Source organism: Anomalospiza imberbis, chromosome 27 (genome assembly GCF_031753505.1).
Source record: "Anomalospiza imberbis isolate Cuckoo-Finch-1a 21T00152 chromosome 27, ASM3175350v1, whole genome shotgun sequence".
In the NCBI taxonomy this organism is placed as follows: Eukaryota; Metazoa; Chordata; class Aves; order Passeriformes; family Viduidae; genus Anomalospiza; species Anomalospiza imberbis.
Window position 1 is genome coordinate 5,609,707 of NC_089707.1, and position 19,602 is coordinate 5,629,308.

The following is a 19,602-nucleotide window of genomic DNA, read 5'->3' on the forward strand; positions in this document are numbered from 1 at the left end:
ATCACTTTTTTCCATGATTTTTTTCCGTCTCCCGAACGTTCCAGAGGGGCTCCTCCTCCCCCAGGTGCCAAAAATCGGATTTAAATCCATTCTGGATTTAAAAAAAAAAAACAAAACCAAAAAACCCCTCTGGTCTCCCCCAGCGGGGATTGGAGGCGGCTCCAGGAGGATCCGGGATTTTGGATCCAAAGGGGGATTTTGGATTCCCTCCACCCCAGCCCAGCCAGGCCGACCACTGACATGCAATTAAAAAAAAAAAAAATCAAAATAATTCGGAGAAAAACTCCTTTAAACACACTAAAAACACCTGCACTCCCTCCCTGCTCACATTCCATGGGAGAGATTCCCGTCTTGCCAGAGTTGCCGCGCGCCCAAATGGGATTTTCCAGGATTTTTTGGGATGGGAAAACCCCAAAAACGCCTGGGGGAGGCTCAGTCCTGACTGCCCCCGCGGATCCTGGGGAGGGGAGCAGCCAAATTCCCAGACCTGGAGGAAAATCCTCATTCCCAGAGGTGGAAAATCCCGGGAATTCCAGGGTGGGGACGAGCAGGGACTCAAACACTTCTTGGAAGTGGCTCCCGAGGGGAAAAGTGGGGAGAGAAAAAAAAAAAAAAAAAGAAGAATTCTCCTGGAAATCCTCCAAAAAAAACCAAAAAACAAACCAAAACAAAACAAAAAAAAAATCGGGAATAAAAATCCCCCAGCAGCAAATCCCGCGGGGATTTGGGAATTTCCCAGCGGAATTCTGAGTTCAGCTCTGCCAGGGAAAAAACCCCAAAAATAAACCTGGGGAAGGGAAAAAAGGGAGGAGCAGGGCGGGAAATGGGAATTGTCGGTGACATGCAGGGCACGGGGAGATTTGGGGATTTTTGTGGTTTTCATCCATTGGAGTTTTGGGCTTTTCCCCCTCTTGGACACTCCCAAGTCAGGAATTGGCAACACGGAGGTGGCTCCCAGCTGGAAAAGCAAATTCTGGAATTCCAGGGGCTGCGGAGAGAGGGAAAACAGGGAGTTCACCTGGGGAAAAGGGAATTTCATCCATTCAATCTGCATTATTTACTTCTATTTTATTTATTTTATCGATCCTGCCCCACCTCACTCCCGTGTGCACGGAAGTGAGGTTACCAATTCCTGCATTGAATCAATCGATCGATCGATCAATAGCCATCAATCCTGCCCCAGCTCACTCCTGATGGATTAGAACTGGAGTTACCAATTCCTGCATTGAATCAATCGATCGATCGATCAATAGCCATCAATCCTGCCCCAGCTCACTCCTGATTGATTAGAACTGGAGTTACCAATTCCTGCATTGAATCAATCGATCGATCGATCAATAGCCATCGGTCCTGCCCCAGCTCACTCCTGATTGATTAGAACTGGAGTTACCAATTCCTGCATTCAATCAATCGATCGATCAACAGCCATCAATCCTGCCCCACCTCACTCCTGACTGATTAGAACTGGAGTTACCAATCCCTGCATTCAATCAATCAATCAATCGATCGATCAATGGATCAATAGCCATCGGTCCTGCCCCAGCTCACTCCTGATTGATTAGAACTGGAGTTACCAATTCCTGCATTGAATCAATCAATCGATCGATCGATGGATCAATAGCCATCGGTCCTGCCCCAGCTCACTCCTGACTGATTAGAACTGGAGTTACCAATCCCTGCATTCAATCAATCAATCAATCGATCGATCGATGGATCAATAGCCATCGGTCCTGCCCCACCTCACTCCTGACTGATTAGAACTGGAGTTACAAATCCCTGCATTCAATCAATCAATCAATCGATCGATCAATGGATCAATAGCCATCGGTCCTGCCCCACCTCACTCCTGATTGATTAGAACTGGAGTTACCAATCCCTGCATTCAATCAATCAATCGATCGATCGATGGATCAATAGCCATCGGTCCTGCCCCACCTCACTCCTGCTGCTCCTCGTTGCTGGCGCTCGGGGTCCGGCTGCGGATTTGGCTGCGCAGCTGCTCGATGAGCTCGGGGTTCTGCTGCTGCATCTGCTGGGCAAACTGCTGGCCCCTGGGGACACGGGGACACCGGGGACATTGGGGACACACAGGGACACCGGGGACATTGGGGACACCGGGGACACCGGGGACACCGGGGACATCATTGGGGACACCGGGGACATTGGGGACATTGGGGACACACAGGGACACCGGGGACATTGGGGACATTGGGGACACACAGGGACACCGGGGACACCAGGGACATTGGGGACACGGGGACACCGGGGACATTGGGGACACGGGGACACACAGGGACACCGGGGACATTGGGGACACTGGGGACACCAGGGACATTGGGGACACCGGGGACATTGGGGACACCGGGGACACCGGGGACACACAGGGACACCAGGGACACCGGGGACACTGGGGACAGCAGGGGACACCTGGACGCAGGCTACACCCCAGGACATTCCCAGCCCTGGATCCAGGATTGTCCCCCTGGATTGTCCCCAGGCTGCCCAAGCTGTCCCCAGTGCTGTCCCCAAACTGCCCCTGGGATTGTCCCCAGGCCATCTCCAGCCCTGTCCCCAGCTGTCCCCCAATCCTGTCCCCAGCTGTCCCCAGCTCTGTCCCCCAGTTGTCCCAACCTGTCCCATCCCTGTCCCTGCTGTCCCCATCCCTGTCCCTGCTGTCCCCAGCCCTGTCCCCACTGTCCCCAGCCGTGTCCCCGCTGTCCCCATCCCTGTCCCCAGCCCTGTCCCAGCTGTCCCCATCCCTGTCCCCGCTGTCCCCAGCCCTGTCCCTGCTGTCCCCATCCCTGTCCCCGCTGTCCCCATCCCTGTCCCAGCTGTCCCCATCCCTGTCCCTGTTGTCCCCATCCCTGTCCCAGCTGTCCCCAGCTGTGTCCCTGCTGTCCCCAGCCCTGTCCCCGCTGTCCCCAGCCCTGTCCCCAGCCCTGTCCCCGCTGTCCCCAGCCCTGTCCCCAGCCCTGTCCCTGCTGTCCCCATCCCTGTCCCCGCTGTCCCCATCCCTGTCCCCGCTGTCCCCAGCCCTGTCCCTGCTGTCCCCATCCCTGTCCCTGCTGTCCCCGCTGTCCCCACTCACGCCTGGATCAGGCTGGCCAGGTCGTTGGTGGAGGGGCTGCTCCCGGCCGCTCCCATGGCGTTGTGGCCTCCCGAGATCATCCCGGACATTCTGGGAAGGGAAAGAAAGGGCTGAGGACGGGGAAAAAATCCCTAAAAATCACCTGGGGACTGATGGGAGCAACTTCCCACCCCGGGGACCTCGCAATTCCCTGCAGCAGCTTTTCCTGGGTCAGCTGGAAATAAATAATTCAGCTGAACAATAAATAAATAATACTATTATCATAACGGCGATATTCCCCGATTCATGGAATTCCACCCTGCTCTGCATCCAGGAGAGGATTCCCTGGATTCCCTCCAGGGCTGTATCCAGGTGGGAATTCCTGCTGGCACCAGGCACAGGAGCAGGGAGAAGCCAAAGGCAGCCGAGTGGTCTCATCCCAAAATCCAAGGATCTTGGGGCCCCAGAGGGTCTCTCCCTCCTGCCACGCTCCGCAGGGATGCTCAGGAATGGCCTGAGCCTTCCTTGGATTTATGAATTTACCCATTTTCTTCAAATATTGGGGACTGCTCCTCACGACCATCCAGGAATGGAAATATTCCCATTTTAACCAAGCTGGGAAATCCTGAAATCCCATAAAACCGCAGCAGAGCCAATTCCAGGGCCGTGACCCACCCCATCCCACCTCCCTCTGGAAAAATTTTATTCCAATCCCTCTCCCAGCACCTCCCAGAGCACCCAAACCCCCCCAGCTCAGGGAACTGGGCTGGTTCTGAGCTTCCCTCCACATTCCTGGCCCCAATTCCCTCCTGCTCCCAGCGGGAAAGGCCAAACCCAGAATTCCAAGAGGGAATAAATAAAAGCGGGATCCAACTCACAGCTGTTGTACTTGGGGGTTGTTCATGAGGTTTGAGGCCTGTGGGGAAGGAAAACAACACCAGGGTGAGGCAGCAGGGACAGGGGGGATCGACCCCGAAGGGAAGGTGGGAAAGCCTGGGAATCCTTGGGAACCCAGGAAAAGGGGGAACAGCAAAAACGGCAAAAAGAAGAGCAAAGGCCAAGCGCAGAGCAGAGCAGGCCCCGCCACAGCCCGGGAAAAGCCTGAGGAGAAATTCCCAGCTCTGTCTGAGCTGAAGGCAGCAGCAGCCGCATCCACACAGCCCCAGGGAGTGGGAAAAGCTTCCAGAGGGGCTCCATCTCGAGGAATTCCATGTGAGGAGACACCAGAGCTCCTGGACAGGCTCCGCAGGAAGGAATCCCACCCGGGGGAGCCCCCAGGGAGGCTCCACCCCAGGGAACCCCAAGGTCTGGAATTACCATGCTCATGAAGCCGGGGTTGTTCAGCAATCCGGCCAAGTCGAACCCTCCGGGGCCGCCGGTCTGGAAGAGAGAAACCAGAGCTGCTGTCACTGCTCATTCCCCACTCCCACCCCTCATTCCCAGAGCTGCCAGAGCCAGGGAATCCCAGCAGGAATGGGCTGGGCTGAAGGGATCCGTGTCCACCCCTGCCACGGCCAGGGACACCTCCCACTGTCCCAGCCCCTCCAGCCCGGCCTCGGGCCCTTCCACAGCTGCTCTGGGAATTCCATCCCATTCCCTCCCCACCCTCCCAGCCAGGAACTGCTTCCCCAGATCCCACCCAGATCTCCCTTTTCCCAGTTTAAATCCATTCCCTGTGTCCTGTCCCTCCATCCCTCGTCCCAAATCCCTCTCCAGGAGCCTTTAACCCCTGGAAGTGGCTCCCTGGAGCTTCTCTTCTCCAGCCTTCCCTCGGACACCCCCAGGGATCCAACTTCTCTGGGAATTCCATCCCAGCCCCTCACATCCAAGGATTCCTTCCCATCCTCCCACCCAACCCTTCCCAACATTCTCCTTGCCCTGTCTCTCCAGGCAGCTGGAAAAATCCTTCCCCATTTTTTTGTAGGCTCCCTCCGGGTACTGGGAGGGTCCCAGCTCCAACCTTTAAACCCTGATGGGGGAGCAGGCTCTGGAAAATCCCAGGGACTCCTGCTCACCACCTCTGGGAAAATACAAAAAGCTGAATTTTGGAGAGATTTGATCACAAAAGCGGAAATTGCTGTTGCAAAACCCTGCTCCTGCTCCAGCACCTCTTTGAACCTGAATAAACTCCCAGATTCCACGACTTACTGGACTGGGAGTCTCCTTCATTTTCTGTTCAGCTATTTTGAGGTTGGATTTGTACGATTCGTTGTCCGGATCCAACTCCAGAGCTTTTTTGTAGTAAACAACAGCTTCTGTGTGTTTGTTTAAGCTGGACAGGGCCAGGCTGGGAAAGAAGAGAAAAACCAAAGTCACAGAGGGCGTTTTTGTCACCGCTTTTACCCAATTGTTGTCCCCACCAACTTCCTCAGAACTGAAAAACGTGAAATTTTTCTCCACCCTAAAAAGCTGAAACAGCAGGAATCTTTTCGTGGTGGAACGAACTGATAAAATCCCTGCTCTGGGCTGTCCGGGGTTGAAAATTCCAGCAGGAATGGTGGAAAGAAAATAAAAAAATCAAAGCCACAGAGGGGGTGTTTTTGGCACTTTTTAAATCCAGTTGTCCCCACCAACTTTCTTAGAAATGAGAAATAAGAAATTTTCAGGAAACCAAAGTTCCAGCAGAAAAGAAAATAAAAATCCAAGTCACAGAGGAATTTTCTGGTCACTTGTTTTGTCCCACCAACTTCCTAAAAATCGAAGAATGTGACATTTTTCTCCACCCCGAAAAGCTGAAACAGCAGGAATTTTTTCATGGTGGAACATGGATAAAATCCCTGTTCTGGGGCGTCCAGGGACCCAGAATTCCCGAGGAAAGGTGGGAATTTCCCGAGGAAGCTGCTGCTCACCCCATCCTGCCGTAGGCTTTGCTGTAGTTGGGGTCGATGCCGATGGCACGCTCGCAGTCCCGCACGGCTCCCGCGTAATTCCCGAGTTTGCTGTAGGCAGCAGCTCTGGAGAAACGGGGAGAACGGGAGGCAGGGGATGCTGAGCAGCTGGAATACCCCGAGGGAAGTCAGCCCTGGTGGGAGCCGAGTCCCAGCTCCACTCCTCCGCTCCAGGGTCTCACTCCTCCTGGTGACATCCCAGGATCGCTTTCCAGCCGAGAAAATTCCTCTCGTTTCCCTCATCCCTCACTTTCTCAACGTTTCCCCACATTCCAAAGAGGAAAGATTTGGTTTTTAAGGCTGGCTTTTATGCTCGACCTCACAATTCTGAGAGGCACCTGCCCCAAACCCTCCCAGAGAGCCAAAAGCACCAATTCCGACCCAAAATCCCCCTCCCACCATGTCCAGGTGGATCTGAGCTCCCACCACAGCCAGGGAATTCCATCAAATTAAAGTTCAAAGTCTGTTTTATCCAAGAATTGCCTGAGGAACACAAAGACCTCCCCCCTTCCACGGCTGATTTGCACACACAGCTCCCCTAATTCTCCACGAGGAGCCTCCAGCTCCTCATTCCACCCTGAATTCCCAGCACATCCCACTCTGCATGGAAGCAGACCCCATTCCCTGGCACCCCTCATCCCTCCAGTGCCAAATAAAGGTCATTTCCACACCCACTCCCCACCCAGAGATCCCAGGAGGCACCAAAAGCACGGCACCATCCCACGACGAGCGAGGAGCTGCTCCGAAACTCCCCAGAATCATTACAAAACTGGGAATTTTGGGCATTCCGGAGCCTGGGATCCCAGCAGGGAGCAGCTGGGGCAGTGGCTCAGTACCTGTTGCAGAAATAAACGGCGTTGGCTGGGTTTAACTCGATGGCTTTTCCATAAAAAGACACGGCAGCCTCGAAGTTTTCTGCCTTCATTTGGTCGTTTCCTGAAAGGAGGGTGGGAAAGGATGGAAAAGAACTGGGATAATCCAAAGAAAAAGGCCTGGATCCATGGAAATAGCACAGGGGAGAGGTTGGTCAGCGTGGGACAGGGCCAGCTGCGAGGCTGTGCTGGAAAGTCCAGCATTCCTGATGCTGCATCCCAAAAATCACCCCAGGTGCTGGCTCAGGGGGAAGTGCTGCATCCACACTCATCCCAGGAAAAAGCCACGCACAAGAGCAGGAAGGATGGAGGCTCTGCTCCACACCCCACAGGATTTTTGGGATAAAAATCCCACTGATCCAACATTCCTGGCAGCAAAATCTCCCCACGCTCCTGCAGCCCAAACAGAGCAAGAGGCAGAAATAGAAAACATTCCTTTTTCCCCCCAATTCCAAGCATTCCCCAGGTGCCAGGGAATTGAGATCCCTTCCCAATTAGCACCAAACCCTCGTTATCCAGCAGCTCCAGGGGTTGGTACCTTCAGTCTTGAGTCTTTCAGCTTCAGCCACGTCATCTTCCGAGGGCGTGACGGGCTCCGAGTTCGTTCTGGAGTGTTCCGGCTCCTTCCAAGGAGAGAGAGAAGCTGAGCTGAGCATTCCCACAATTCCCATTTCTCCAGCCCAAAACGTTCCCCTCCCACACGGAGCTCCTGAGGGGAGCAGCAGCCTCCAGGAAAATCCAGCAGAACTCAGGGAAAAGGGAACATTCCAGGGCACGCACTCACCTTCCCTGCCACGGCTTCAAATATTTCGGGAAGGGTCTGGGACACAGCCAGGCTTTGGTCTTCCAAGGAGACCCCAAACGCTGTTTCCAGGCACTGGATGGCCACTGGATAAGGAGAATCAGGTTGTCAATTAATAAATATTCATCCCTCTCCCTCATCTCTCAAAAAACCAGGAAAAAACCCCAACACTCTCCCCACACCAGATGGGATTTTTGGGCTCTTTCCCCAGATTTTGCCAAAACTCGGAGCCAGGCAAAGCTTCCCTCTGGATATGCTGGATGGAGCCAGTCCCAGTTCCCACCCCGAGGGATTCCTGGGGTTGGAAGTGAATCAGGCTGGGGCTGCAGCAGCATTCCCACAGCTGGGAATGTGGGAATGGCCCAGAATTCCAGGGAGAGACCCAGACATTCCCCTCGCTCTGGGAGCCCTGAGCCACCTCCTCCCTCCTCAGGCTTGGGAAGCTGCTCCCAGGGAAAGAAGAACCTCCCAGAGCCCTCCTGCCACATTTTACATCCCAAAATATCCCGTTCCCAGCACCCCACAGCCACGCTCCTTTCACCAGGACAAACCCACAAACCAAGGACTAAACCTTAAGCTCCTTAGGGAGAACCTTTTAAGATCCCTTCCTTTGGAAGGGCCTGGAAAAGCCCTGAGGGACGAGGTTTTGGGGAGCGGAAGAGGAGAAACAACGCCAGGAGCACAAAAAGCTTCCCTGGAGCCACGGAATTCCCACCTCCCACCCCACAGAACGCTCCCGGATGAGCCCTCTGAGCCTCCAAGCAGGGATCAGGGAGGCTTCTGACCCCAGGTACATCCCTGCCTCCAGCTAAGCTGCTCTCGCAAGAGATCAGAAGCCACACGAGCCACCAGCACCCCTGGATAAATCCCACAAGGAAAAATGAACTCCAAAATTCCAGCGAGGTTCGGCACCGGGAGCAGCCCAGCCAAGCCAGGGGTGGAAAACAGGGAGAACACGGCGAAATTCTCCCAGATTTTGGCCCGCCAGAGGCAGATCCACCCACCTTCCAAACTCTCCTGAGCGTCCGGAGACATGCTCCCGTTCTGGAGCTGGGTGTGCAGGAACTGGATGATGGAGAAGGCGAGGCGCTTCTGGTCTGCCATGCTGGGAGAGAGGCTGCTCCTGGCGTCCCAAAAACTCCTGCGGAGACACCAGCGCCGGGCTGGGCCAGGGAAGGGCAGGGGGGCTTGCTGCTGCTGCGCCTCGGGGCGGCTGGGGAGGCCAGGATGGATTTGGGGCATGAGGGAGCTACGCTGCCCTTTCGGCCCGGTAAGAACCCCAGAACCTTCCTCGTATTCCTTAGGAGTTCTCCAGCCTGGGCTCACCCTCTGCTCGGCACAGCCCCGCCGAGGGAAGCAGCCAGAGGTGCTGCAGGGGACGAAATCCCCGGAGCTCCGAGGAGCTCACCAGGAAAAATTCCCACTTTTCTGCTAAGAGCAGGGGGATCTGGTAGCCGCTGGTGGCCGGGGCTGTGCCAGCCTGTCCCGGCAGGGAAAAGGGAGGGAACTCCCAAAGCACAGAGCCCAGGCAGCGCAGGCGGAGCCTGGGTGCGCTCCCGGGGGAAAGCGGCTCCGGCTCCGCGGCTGCCGAGCCCGGCCCTTAACGGGGTTTGTAGCACAGCCAGGCTCCTCTAGCCGAGAAACCAGCTCCGTTTAACGCGAGTCCCACCGAGCCGAGCGGGCCCATCGCCCAGAGGCCGCGGAGCAGCGCCGGGCCCGCCGGGGCTCCGGTTCCCCGGCGCCGGGAGCCCCCGGCCCCGCCGGGCCCCGGGGCGGGCGGAGAGGGGAAGGCACCGCTCCCCGGTGCCGCCGCCCCGCTTCCCAAAGCCTCGCGAGCACCGCCCGGACCCTGCCCCGGTGGAGGCAACCGGAGACCCCCGGCCCGGCCCCGGCCGGGGAAAGCGCAGGGTCCCGCCGCCACCGCCGGTGCCCTCACCGGGACCGGGGCGGGTGACTCCCGGGCCTGGCACCGGCACGACCGGAGACACCGAAGTCCCAACGGGGGGCACAGCCCGCTCCCGGTACATCCCGTCCCGTCCCGCCCCGCCAAACCCCGGTGTCCCCGGTACCCCCCGGTGCCGCTGCTCCCAAGGCGGACCAGAACCGTGGCTGGTGCCGGGCCGCGCTGCCCGGCACCAGCGGGTCCGGTGGCAGCGGGTCCCGGCGGGGGCCCGGCCGCGGTGCCGCCGTCCCGGCCCCGGTGTCCCCCGGTCCCCCCGCGCTCACCGGACACTCGCCTGGGCCGGGCGCGCTCCCGCTCTGCGCATGCGCCGCGCCCGCCGCGCGCCGGCGCCGCCGCGGCCCCGCCCCTCTCCATCGCACAGGAATGGGCGTGGCCTACGGCGGAAGCCCCGCCCCCTCCGGTACCATAGAGATGCGGCGTTGTCACGGCAACGCGCGGGGGCGTTGCCATGGGAACGGGCGGGCGGGACCCGGGGATGCTCCGCGCCCGCCCCGGGGCCGCTCCCGGCCGGCTCGGAGGGTCGCGGCGGGGATGAGCCGCCCCCGCTGCCCGGCCCCGGTGCGGTGCGGGGGCGGCGGGAGCGGCCCGGTCCTCCACGCTCCCAGCATGCCCCGCTCTCCCGCCCGCCTCTCCGGTCGGGGCACATGCTCGGTGCGTGGGGCCGGCCCGGTTTCCTCCCGGCCTCGTCAGCAGCGCGGGGCCTCCCGGCACCCCCGGCACCCCGGACATGGCCCCCCCGACAGGTACCGGCGGGATGGGGGCACACGGGGAGCGCGGGGACACCGGGGAGAGGGCGAGGGGCTGGCGCGGCGGGGGGAGAGCGGCTTGAGGGGAGAGGGAAGGGGCGGCAGCACGGGGCCGGGGGCGGCCCCCCGGCCCGGCCGGGGTCTCCTGTCCCCCCGGGTCACGGCCGTGTCCCCGAGCAGGGGGCAGCCTTGGCAGAGGCAGCTGGCGCGGCACGGCGTCGGGTTCCGGGGAAGCATTTGTCGGGACCGGGCGGGCGAGGAGCGCCCGCGAGGCGACCCTGCCGCACATTCCCAGCGCTCGGGCTCCGGGCCCTGCCTGGAATGCTGTCCCCGCGCTGTCCCGCAGGGAATGTCGTGGACAGCCAGGCCCCGCGGCCCGTGGCCAGCCAGCTGCGCTGGGACCTGACGGCCGAGCAGATCGAGGCCATGGCCGCCGAGCTGACCGAGAGCACCAAGCTCGTGTACGACCGCGTGGGAGCCCAGGAGCGCGGCGAGGTCTCCTACGAGAGCACGCTGAAGGCTCTGGCGGACGTGGAGGTGGAATACACAGGTGGGATCGGCCGGGGGAGCTGTTCTGCTGGGACAGGGTGGGATCCAGAGGTGGGATCCAGAGGTGGGATCAGCCGGGGGAGCTGTTCCTGCTGGGACAGGGTGGGATCCAGAGGTGGGATCCAGAGGTGGGATCCAGAGGTGGGATCGGCCAGGGAAGCTGTTCTGCCGGCACAGGGTGGGATCCAGAGGTGGGATCCAGAGGTGGGATCCAGAGGTGGGATCAGCCAGGGGAGCTGTTCTGCCGGCACAGGGTGGGATCCAGAGGTGGGATGCACAGGTGGGATCCAGAGGTGGGATCCAGAGGTGGGATCAGCCGGGGGAGCTGTTCCTGCTGGGACAGGGTGGGATCCAGAGGTGGGATCGGCCAGGGAAGCTGTTCTGCCGGCACAGGGTGGGATCCAGAGGTGGGATGCACAGGTGGGATCCAGAGGTGGGATCGGCCAGGGAAGCTGTTCTGCCGGCACAGGGTGGGATGCACATGGTGGGATCCAGAGGTGGGATCCAGAGGTGGGATGCACAGGTGGGATCCAGAGGTGGGATCAGCCGGGGGAGCTGTTCCTGCTGGGACAGGGTGGGATCCAGAGGTGGGATCGGCCAGGGAAGCTGTTCTGCCGGCACAGGGTGGGATCCAGAGGTGGGATGCAGAGGTGGGATCCAGAGGTGGGATCCAGAGGTGGGATCAGCCAGGGGAGCTGTTCTGCCGGCACAGGGTGGGATCCAGAGGTGGGATCCAGAGGTGGGATGCACAGGTGGGATCCAGAGGTGGGATCGGCCGGGGAAGCTGTTCTCCCGGCACAGGGTGGGATGCTGGGGAGGAGTTCTTCCCAGGAAGGTGGGAGGCTCTGAGCTTGCCCAGAGAGGCTGTGGCTGCCCCATCCCTGGAAGGGTCCAAGGCCAGCTTGGAGCCGCCTGGGACAGTGGGAGATGTCCCTGCCCATGGCAGGGCTGAGCTTTGAGGTCACCTCCAACCCATTCCACGATTATTAGGATTGTCTGATTTTTTATTTTAGCTCTGTGCTGTCTCCTGCTTTTCTCTCCCCGTGGCTGCCAGCAGAATGTTGGTTTTATTCCCAGTTAATGTTTATACAGCGAGGAACCAGCACAAAGAACAGATTTGGAAAAGCAGATTAACCCAAGGCCAGCCCTGAGGCAGCAGGAGCAGCCACGCTCCCAAGGCTGTCCCGGCTTTCATGTGTCACCCGTGGGAGCAAGCAGAGAAAAGATCCAAGAAACTCTCACCTCCTTCCTCAGTTTTCCCTGGGGCAGTGGACAAATATCTCTCCATGTGCCTTGTTTCCTGCTGGGATTTTTTGGAAGAGTCAGTCCTGCTGGGATTTTTTGGGAGGATAAATCCTGCTGTGATTTTTTGGGAGAGTCAATCCTGCTGGGATTTTTTGGGAGAGTAAATCCTGCTGGGATTTTTTGGGAGAGTCAATCCTGCTGGGATTTTTTGGGAGAGTAAATCCTGCTGGGATTTTTTGGAAGAGTAAATCCTGCTGGGATTTTTTGGGAGAGTCAGTCCTGCTGGGATTTTTTGGGAGGATAAATCCTGCTGGGATTTTTTGGGAGAGTCAATCCTGCTGGGATTTTTTTGGAGACTCAGTCCTGCAGGGGTTTTTTTTGGGACAGTAAATCCCGGTGGGATTTTTCTGGGGGGAGTACCACAGCGTGGTGGCACCAAAACTGTGCAGTTCTGGTGGCTTTCTGGGTGATTGTTTGCAGCAGGGTGACAATTCAGGCGGCCCCTCCTCGTGGCACCTGGGCTGCTACCTGCGCTCGAGCTGCCCCACCTGTCTGGGGCAGGGAGCAGCCTCGTCTTCCTCCTCGCCCCGTTCTTTTTTCCTAAAATAATAGGGGAAAAAAAGAATTCCTCTTGGTCAGCAGGAGGAATGTTGACCTCAGCACGGCTGTCAGCACTTCCCTGGCTGAGCTGCCTGGTCAGCTTCTGCTGGGGGCGAATCCAGGTGCCTGCAGAGCACCTGGAGTGCTGTTCTTGGAGCTTTTGCAGGGGTAGCAGCAGGGAATGTTCTCCTTGTTTTCCCACATGGAATTGCATCAGGACAGGGCGCACCTGGGGCGTGGCGGCTTTTTGGGAAGTGTCTGTGGGAAGGGATTGTCCCACTTGGAGCTTTAAAGGAGCCAGGGAATGCTGCTGCCTTCAGGAATCATGGAATTCCTCGAGCTGGAAGGGAGCATCGAGTCCAGCTCCCGGCCCTGCACAGGACTCCCCAAACCTCCCTGTGCTGCCACAGCTGGGGCAGAGCTGCTGGGGACTCACAGGCACAGAATTCCCGAGGAATTTGGGAGGACTGTGGTGGGAATCCAGCGGGTGGATGTGCTGGGCAGCAGGGAAGGGACCAAAGGGGGCGGGAGCCACATCCCACCTCTGCCCTGCCGTGTGTGGGCGGTGGGGAGGGCTCTGGGGCTGCCAGCCTGGCTCTGGGTGTGCCCTGGGACGTGGACCCATCATCCCTGTCCCCTTTTCTCCTGCCAGTCCGTAGGAACATGCTGGACTTCCCCCAGCACGTGTCCCCCTGCAAGGCCATCCGCGCCGCCAGCACCGAGGCCGACAAGAAGCTCTCGGAGTTCGACGTGGAGATGAGCATGAGGCAGGACGTGTACCAGAGGATTGTGTGGCTCCAGGTGCGTCCCCTGCCACCCGGGCAGGGCGATGGAACCCCCTGGGACTCCAGCAAATCCTCTTCCCCCGTCCCAGAGCTGAGAAGGGAACCATGCAGGAGTGGGGCGGCAGCGCGGTGTGGTCACGGCAGAGTGGTCCGGCTCTAGTGAGGGATGGGAAATTTGGGATCGAGGGCTCTGCCCTGGCTCAGAGCCTTGATCACCCCTTTGCTGAGGGGCTCTTGGTAAACCCAACCCACCTCAGTGGTGGTGCCCCGAAAAGTGCCCCCCAAAACGCTGACGTGGCACGAAGGTGACGTGTTTAAAGCAGTCTGGGAGGAACCCGTGCCCCAGGGTGACACAGGAACCTCTGCACCAAACCAGAGCCTTCCCTGGGGCTTTTCCATCTGCTGCCAGGTCTCTGGTGTTGCCAGAACTCCCACTGGGAAGCAGCTTCCTGCAGCTCCCTGAGGACGAGGAATTTTTTTGTTTTGCAGGAGAAAGCAGAGAGTGCTTCCCTGAAGCCCGAGGCAAAGAGGTACCTGGAGAGGCTGATCAAGCTGGGGAAGAGGAACGGGCTCCACCTCCCCGAGGAGACACAGGAGGTGAGAGCACGGAGTTCCAGGATGGTTTGGGCTGAAGGGACCTTAAAGCCCATCTTCCACTGTCCCAGGTTGCTCCAAGCTGGCCTTGGACACTTCCAGGGAAGGGGCAGCCACAGCTCCTCCTGGAGATCTGTGCCAGGGCCTCCCCACCCTCACAGGAAGGAATTTTTTCCTAATATCCCATGTAATCCAACTTCTGTCAGTCTGAATCCACTCCCCCTCGTCCTGGCAGGGCTCAGGGCAGGGTCTGAGGCTCAGGTTTGGGTTTTGCTCCCGATTCCTGTGATTTTGGGTGATGTCTCCAGCCCTCCCTTTTTCCTTTCCATTGAAAGGGTGATCTTAACAAAGTGGGAGTTGAGGAATTCCTGGGAAGGTGAAACTGGGGAATTAGCACCAAATCCCCACGTGCCAAGGGCTGGAGTTGGGGTGAGGAGGCTGAGCTGCTCAGGGGCCTCCCTCTCTTACCATGCACCATCAGAGGAGCTCAAAACTGGGTTAAAACCAGAAGAAAATGGGAAATAAGGAGAGAGGAGGTTGTTACTGCAGCACCTGCAGCTCCTGGGGTGGCGGGGAGCAGGCAGGACCTTGCTGAGGCGGCTGATCCCTGCCAGGTGTGACCCCGGGGAGCCTTTCCAGGCTGCTGGCTCACCATGGTTAACTGTGCACCTTTGGGCTGGGTCGGAGCCAAGGCCAGGCTCAGTGCTGGGCAGCTCAGCAGGGTGGGGACAGCCTGAGTGCCCCCCCAGCTCTGACTTCTCTCCGATTTTCTGCGTTTTGAAGAAAATCAAAGCTATCAAGAAAAAGCTGAGCGTGCTGTGCATCGACTTCAACAAGAACCTCAACGAGGACACCACCTTCCTGCCCTTCTCCAGGGAGGAATTGGGTACGGAGTGCTCTGCTGGCAGGGCCCTGAGTGCCTGCACTGGGTGATCCCAGAGCATTCCTGCAGAATCCTGGGCTCGCCCTCAGCCCCTGCCTGCTCTTTTCCCAGGGGGACTCCCTGAGGACTTCCTGAACTCCCTGGAGAAGACGGAGGATGGGAAGCTGAAGGTCACCCTGAAGTACCCACACTACTTCCCCCTGCTGAAGAAGTGCTACGTGCCCGAGACCAGGAGGAAGGTGGAGGAGATGTTCAACTCCAGGTGCAAAGAGGTCGGTGGGATCTGACCCAGGGGATCTCCCCCGGCAGTTGTGTTTCTTTCCACGCTGCTTCCCTTCTCCCCTGTGTACTTCACTCTCTGCCTTGCAGGAGAACTGCCTGATCCTGAAGGAGCTGGTGGACCTGAGGGCTCAGAAGGCCAATCTGCTGGGCTTCAGCACCCACGCCGACTTCGTGCTGGAGATGAACATGGCCAAGAGCAGCCAGACGGTGGCCACGTTCCTGGGTACGTCCTGGGGCCGAGCAGGGACATCCTGGGCCGGGTGTGCTGCTCTGATCCCTGATCCCAACCCTGCCTGGCTTCCCCAGATGAGCTGGCCCAGAAGCTGAAGCCCCTGGGGGAGAAGGAGCGGGCCGTGATCCTGGACCTGAAGAAGAAGGAGTGCGAGAAGCGCGGGCTGGAGTTCGACAACCGCATCAACGCCTGGGACATGCGCTACTACATGAACCAGGTGGAGGAGACCAAGTACAGCGTGGACCAGAACCTGCTCAAGGAGTATTTCCCCATGCAGGTGGTCACCACGGGCCTCCTGGCCATCTACCAGGAGCTGCTGGGCCTCACCTTCCACCTGGAGGAGAAGGCTCAGGTGTGGCACGAGGACGTGCAGCTCTACACGGTGAAGGACGCGTCCTCCGGGGAGACCATCGGGAAGTTCTACCTGGACCTGTACCCACGGTGAGCCCTGGGGCGAGGGGAAATCGGGGAGCAGAGCCTGAGGAAGAGGAGATTCCTGCTCCCAGCTGTGTGGAGTGGAGGGAGCGCCGTGTGCTGGGGCAGGGATGTCACCAAGGGGGTCACCGGGGGCTCCTCGGAGGACCACAGTGGGGGAGGCCGTGGCTGTGTCTGGCTTCTGGAAGGATCCCTGAGCCTCCTGTCCCTCCCCAGGGAAGGGAAGTACGGACACGCCGCCTGCTTCGGCCTCCAGCCCGGCTGCCTCTTGCCAGACTCCAGCCGGCAAATCTCGGTGGCCGCCATGGTGGCCAATTTCACCAAGCCCACGCCGGACGCCCCTTCCCTGCTGCAGCACGACGAGGTGGAGACCTATTTCCACGAGTTTGGGCACGTCATGCACCAGCTGTGCTCTCAGGTGAGGCCTCCCTGCGCTGGCACAGGTTGGGGTTTTGCCCCCATCCCGTTTTCCCCTGGAATTCCGAGCCGGCCGTGTCCCCCAGGCGGAGTTTGCCATGTTCAGCGGGACACACGTGGAGCGGGACTTCGTGGAGGCCCCGTCCCAGATGCTGGAGAACTGGGTGTGGGAGAAGGAGCCGCTGCTGCGCATGTCCAGGCACTACAAGACCGGGAGCCCCATCCCGGATGAGCTGCTGGAGAAGCTCATTAAATCCCGGCAGGCAAACACAGGTGGGAGGGAATGGACGTGCCCTGGGTGTGGGGACGGGAAGGGGACACTCAGTGACCTGGCTGGGGACAGGAAAGGCTTTTTTCCTTGCTCGCCGTGGTGCTGGGGGTTCTGAGGGGATGGGGGAAGGAATCCACACGTGGGAAGAGAGAGGGTGACGTGGCACGTGAAAGGCACAAAGAGGTGCCACGCAGCCTGCCCTGCTGTCACCAGCCTGGTGACACTCCTGCAGGCAGCATTCCAGCCTCAGTTTCCCTCCTCCTCCTGCTTTTGGGAACAGGGCTCTTCAACCTGCGCCAGATCGTCCTGGCCAAGGTGGACCAGGCGCTGCACACCCAGACCAAGGCTGACCCCGTGGAGGTGTTTGCCCAGCTCTGTGAAGAGGTGCTGGGTGTCCCTGCCACCCCAGGTACGGGGTGCCACCCTCCTGTCCCTCTCGGCCTGCCCTGCACACGTGGCTCAGCAAGTTCCTCTCGGGTGGGGACGGCTTCTGCTGGCTCTGGGAAAAGCCTGGAAAGTTCCTCCCTTTGTCCCCAGGGTTGTGAACAGCTGAGCCAGCGCCCTGGGACAGCACTGGAGGGGGTTTTTCCGTGGGGAATCCCCCTTGACCCCTTTTGTCCCCTCAGGTACAAACATGCCGGCCACCTTCGGCCACCTGGCCGGGGGCTACGACGCCCAGTACTACGGCTACCTCTGGAGCGAGGTGTACTCCATGGACATGTTCCACACCCGCTTCAAGCAGGAGGGAATCATGAACTGCAAGGTAGGAGAGGGCTCTGCGTGCGTGGCCGGGATGTGGGAGCCGGGGCGGGTGTCCCAGCCCTGCCCTGCCCCGTGTGTGCCCGCAGGTGGGCATGGATTACAGGAAGTGCATCCTGCATCCCGGCGGCTCCGTGGACGCGTCAGACATGCTGAGGAGGTTCCTGGGCCGGGAGCCCAAGCAGGACGCCTTCCTGGCCAGCAAGGGACTGAAGGTGGAGAGCAACTCGGTGCCTTCGGCCTGAGGTGCTGCTCGGCCCTGGCGGGGGAAGCTCCTGCCCACGCACCTGCCCTCGCCTGGTTCCTGTCACCAAACAGCCCCGGGCCACCCCTGCCTGGAGCTGCCCCTCCAGGCTCCCGCTCCCAGCCCCTCCTGGGCTTTGGGAGCCCGGCTCAGCCCTGGGCCGGGGCTCTGTGGTGACACAGAGGTGACCTGCCCTTATCACCCCGGGGCTGGGGGTCACCCACACCAATTGGCTGAACTTTGAACCTGATTTCTGCACAAGGGTGAGTTTTGGCCTCATTTGGAGCCGGGGAGGAGGGGGAGAGGAGTTCCCAAACTTGAATCTTTGTTTTTAAATCCCTTCTCTTTTAAGAATCCTCATTGTTGTTGTTGTTGCCACCTTGGCTTGGTTTGTGCCCCGGGACAGACACAACTGTCACCAGGGCAGGGACAGTCCTGCTCTCCTCATCTTTGGGCAGCTCTTGGCTGTGCAATAAAGATGGGGAGATCCTGGAGCTCAAAACCCACAGGGAACTGACTGGAATATCCTGCCCTGCGCTCCTCAGGGACCTTCCTGCCTGGCAGGGGGACAGAGGTGGCCGGTGCAGGTGTTCCAGAACAGGGAGTTCGGGGACGTGGCCTCTGTGTGCTGCCAGATGTCCCAGGGCCATCTCGGGGCCATCCTGGAGCCACCCCGGGGCAGCCAGGGGCTCAGGCTGTGGCAGCCCAGGGTGTTGCTGTTGCTGTCAGCTCCGAGCCGGGCTGGGACAGGGGAGGGTTGTGTTTATGACTGAGAACACCGAGCTGACAGCTTCAAACAACACGATATAAAAATATCCCGTGGGCTCCGTGCCAGGCCTTGAGCTGCCGGCCGGGCTGCGGCGCCACGGGGAGGGACAGCAGCCAGCCCGGGCTGTGCCACCTGCCCCGGGCTGTCCCCAGTGTGCCCCAGGACCCTGCGTGGCACACGCTGTTGTGGCACAAGGCTCCTGACCCCGAGGGCAAAGGCTGCCTTTGCTCCCGGCTTGGGAAGGGTCGGGGGCGCTTCCTCGGGAGCTGAGGAGCTCCAAGGGGGGCTGAGGAGCTTTGGGGGGAGCTGGGAATTGTGTCCCACCCCTTCCAGCCTCGGGTGCACTGCGTGAGGCCATTTGAGGGCTGTGGGGACACGAGTGACAGCCCGAGTGCCCCAGCTCACCGCCACCGTCCCTGCCACTGCAGGCTGTTCCCTGTTCTCCTTTGTCACCAAAGGGACAAGGCTCCCCCCAGTGCAGACAAAGTCGTTGCTGTCACCTCCCTCCCCGGGCCCCGCTGGTGACACGGGAAGGCCGGTGACAACGCCTGGCCCGTCCCCTGTGGCGCTGACACGTGGACGGGTCTGGAAGCGGCTCCTTGGTGCTTGCTGGGGCCACCTCGAGCATCTTGTCCTTGTCCCTTCCTCCGTGTTTCAGGCATGGCCGGGCGGTGCCGGCCCGCGCTGCCCCTGGCTGGTTTTAGTGTCCTGTTTTACTGAGCTTTCATCGTTTTCTCCGACTCTTCTCTCCAGAGAGAGAGAAGTGAAGCTGAACAGGGAAGCCGCGCACTTTCCTCCCTCCTTCCCAGCCCACAGCTCCCTCTGTCCCCTCTCCAGTGTCCCCACTGCCCAGCGGCGGTGACCTGGCACCTCTCCAGTCCCAGGAGCAGCACCGGGACATGGAGCTGCACCTCCCCATCCCCATCCCAGGCTGGCAGGGAAGAGAGCTCCTTTTTATTTTGGGGTTTGGATTTCGGGGTTGTTTTTTCCTGTTAACAGTTTTAAGGGCAAACTGGTGTGTGTGTGTGCCGTTCGTACTGGTCACGTCCCGCCCCGCTCTTGTTTCCATGACTGGATTTTAGACGGTTCCCAGCACTAATAAAGGTTTTCCTCCGTGGATGTTCGGGCTCAGGTGCTTTGGGGAGGGGCAGGGGTGACAGGGACACAGCCACACCCCTGCCAGCACCGCAGCCCCCGCA

General features: G+C 59.6%; 2 protein-coding genes across 4 annotated transcripts in view; one reads left to right on the forward strand and one right to left on the reverse strand.

Annotated features, from left to right (window-relative positions):
* Positions 1-18,705, forward strand: part of THOP1 (thimet oligopeptidase 1) — an 84,844-nt gene extending 66,139 nt beyond the window's left edge. The window contains exons 2-14 of one of the 2 annotated variants that reach the window (XM_068173923.1): positions 10,274-10,335; positions 10,685-10,888; positions 13,385-13,533; positions 14,007-14,114; positions 14,895-14,997; positions 15,106-15,266; positions 15,364-15,499; positions 15,583-15,949; positions 16,160-16,361; positions 16,447-16,633; positions 16,912-17,040; positions 17,258-17,394; positions 17,480-18,705. In XM_068173923.1, coding sequence (XP_068030024.1) covers positions 10,320-10,335; positions 10,685-10,888; positions 13,385-13,533; positions 14,007-14,114; positions 14,895-14,997; positions 15,106-15,266; positions 15,364-15,499; positions 15,583-15,949; positions 16,160-16,361; positions 16,447-16,633; positions 16,912-17,040; positions 17,258-17,394; positions 17,480-17,635 — 2,055 coding nt within the window. In that variant the 5' untranslated portion in view covers positions 10,274-10,319 and the 3' untranslated portion in view covers positions 17,636-18,705. Of the gene's footprint in view, positions 1-10,044; positions 10,336-10,684; positions 10,889-13,384; positions 13,534-14,006; positions 14,115-14,894; positions 14,998-15,105; positions 15,267-15,363; positions 15,500-15,582; positions 15,950-16,159; positions 16,362-16,446; positions 16,634-16,911; positions 17,041-17,257; positions 17,395-17,479 lie in introns of those variants that run through there. The other variant, XM_068173922.1, reaches the window with a different exon arrangement.
* SGTA (small glutamine rich tetratricopeptide repeat co-chaperone alpha) lies at positions 1,926-8,790 on the reverse strand. Of its 2 annotated transcripts, none has more exons than XM_068173823.1 (10): positions 8,634-8,790; positions 7,612-7,715; positions 7,366-7,447; positions 6,792-6,891; positions 5,917-6,021; positions 5,216-5,354; positions 4,385-4,447; positions 3,946-3,983; positions 3,089-3,178; positions 1,926-2,051 (listed from the first exon to the last, which is right to left on the reverse strand). In XM_068173823.1, the coding sequence occupies exons 1-10, from the start codon at positions 8,731-8,733 to the stop codon at positions 1,937-1,939; spliced, it is 936 nt and encodes a 311-aa protein (XP_068029924.1). In that variant the 5' UTR covers positions 8,734-8,790; the 3' UTR covers positions 1,926-1,936. The 2 variants fall into 2 exon arrangements, with proteins under 2 accessions (XP_068029924.1, XP_068029923.1); XM_068173822.1 differs by having other exon boundaries at positions 7,366-7,450.
* Positions 18,706-19,602: the final 897 nt, after the last annotated feature.

What these genes read in the sequence shown, in the direction of transcription:
- SGTA (XM_068173822.1), bottom strand. Translation starts at nt 8,733, where the DNA reads ATGGCAGACCAGAAGCGCCTCGCCTTCTCCATCATCCAGTTCCTGCAC. An exon ending in TGAAAGACTCAAGACTGAAG is followed by an intron (nt 6,892 to 7,365) that starts GTACCAACCCCT and finishes CCCTCCTTTCAG; the next exon opens with GAAACGACCAAATGAAGGCA. An exon ending in GCCGTTTATTTCTGCAACAG is followed by an intron (nt 6,022 to 6,791) that starts GTACTGAGCCAC and finishes CCGTTTCTCCAG; the next exon opens with AGCTGCTGCCTACAGCAAAC.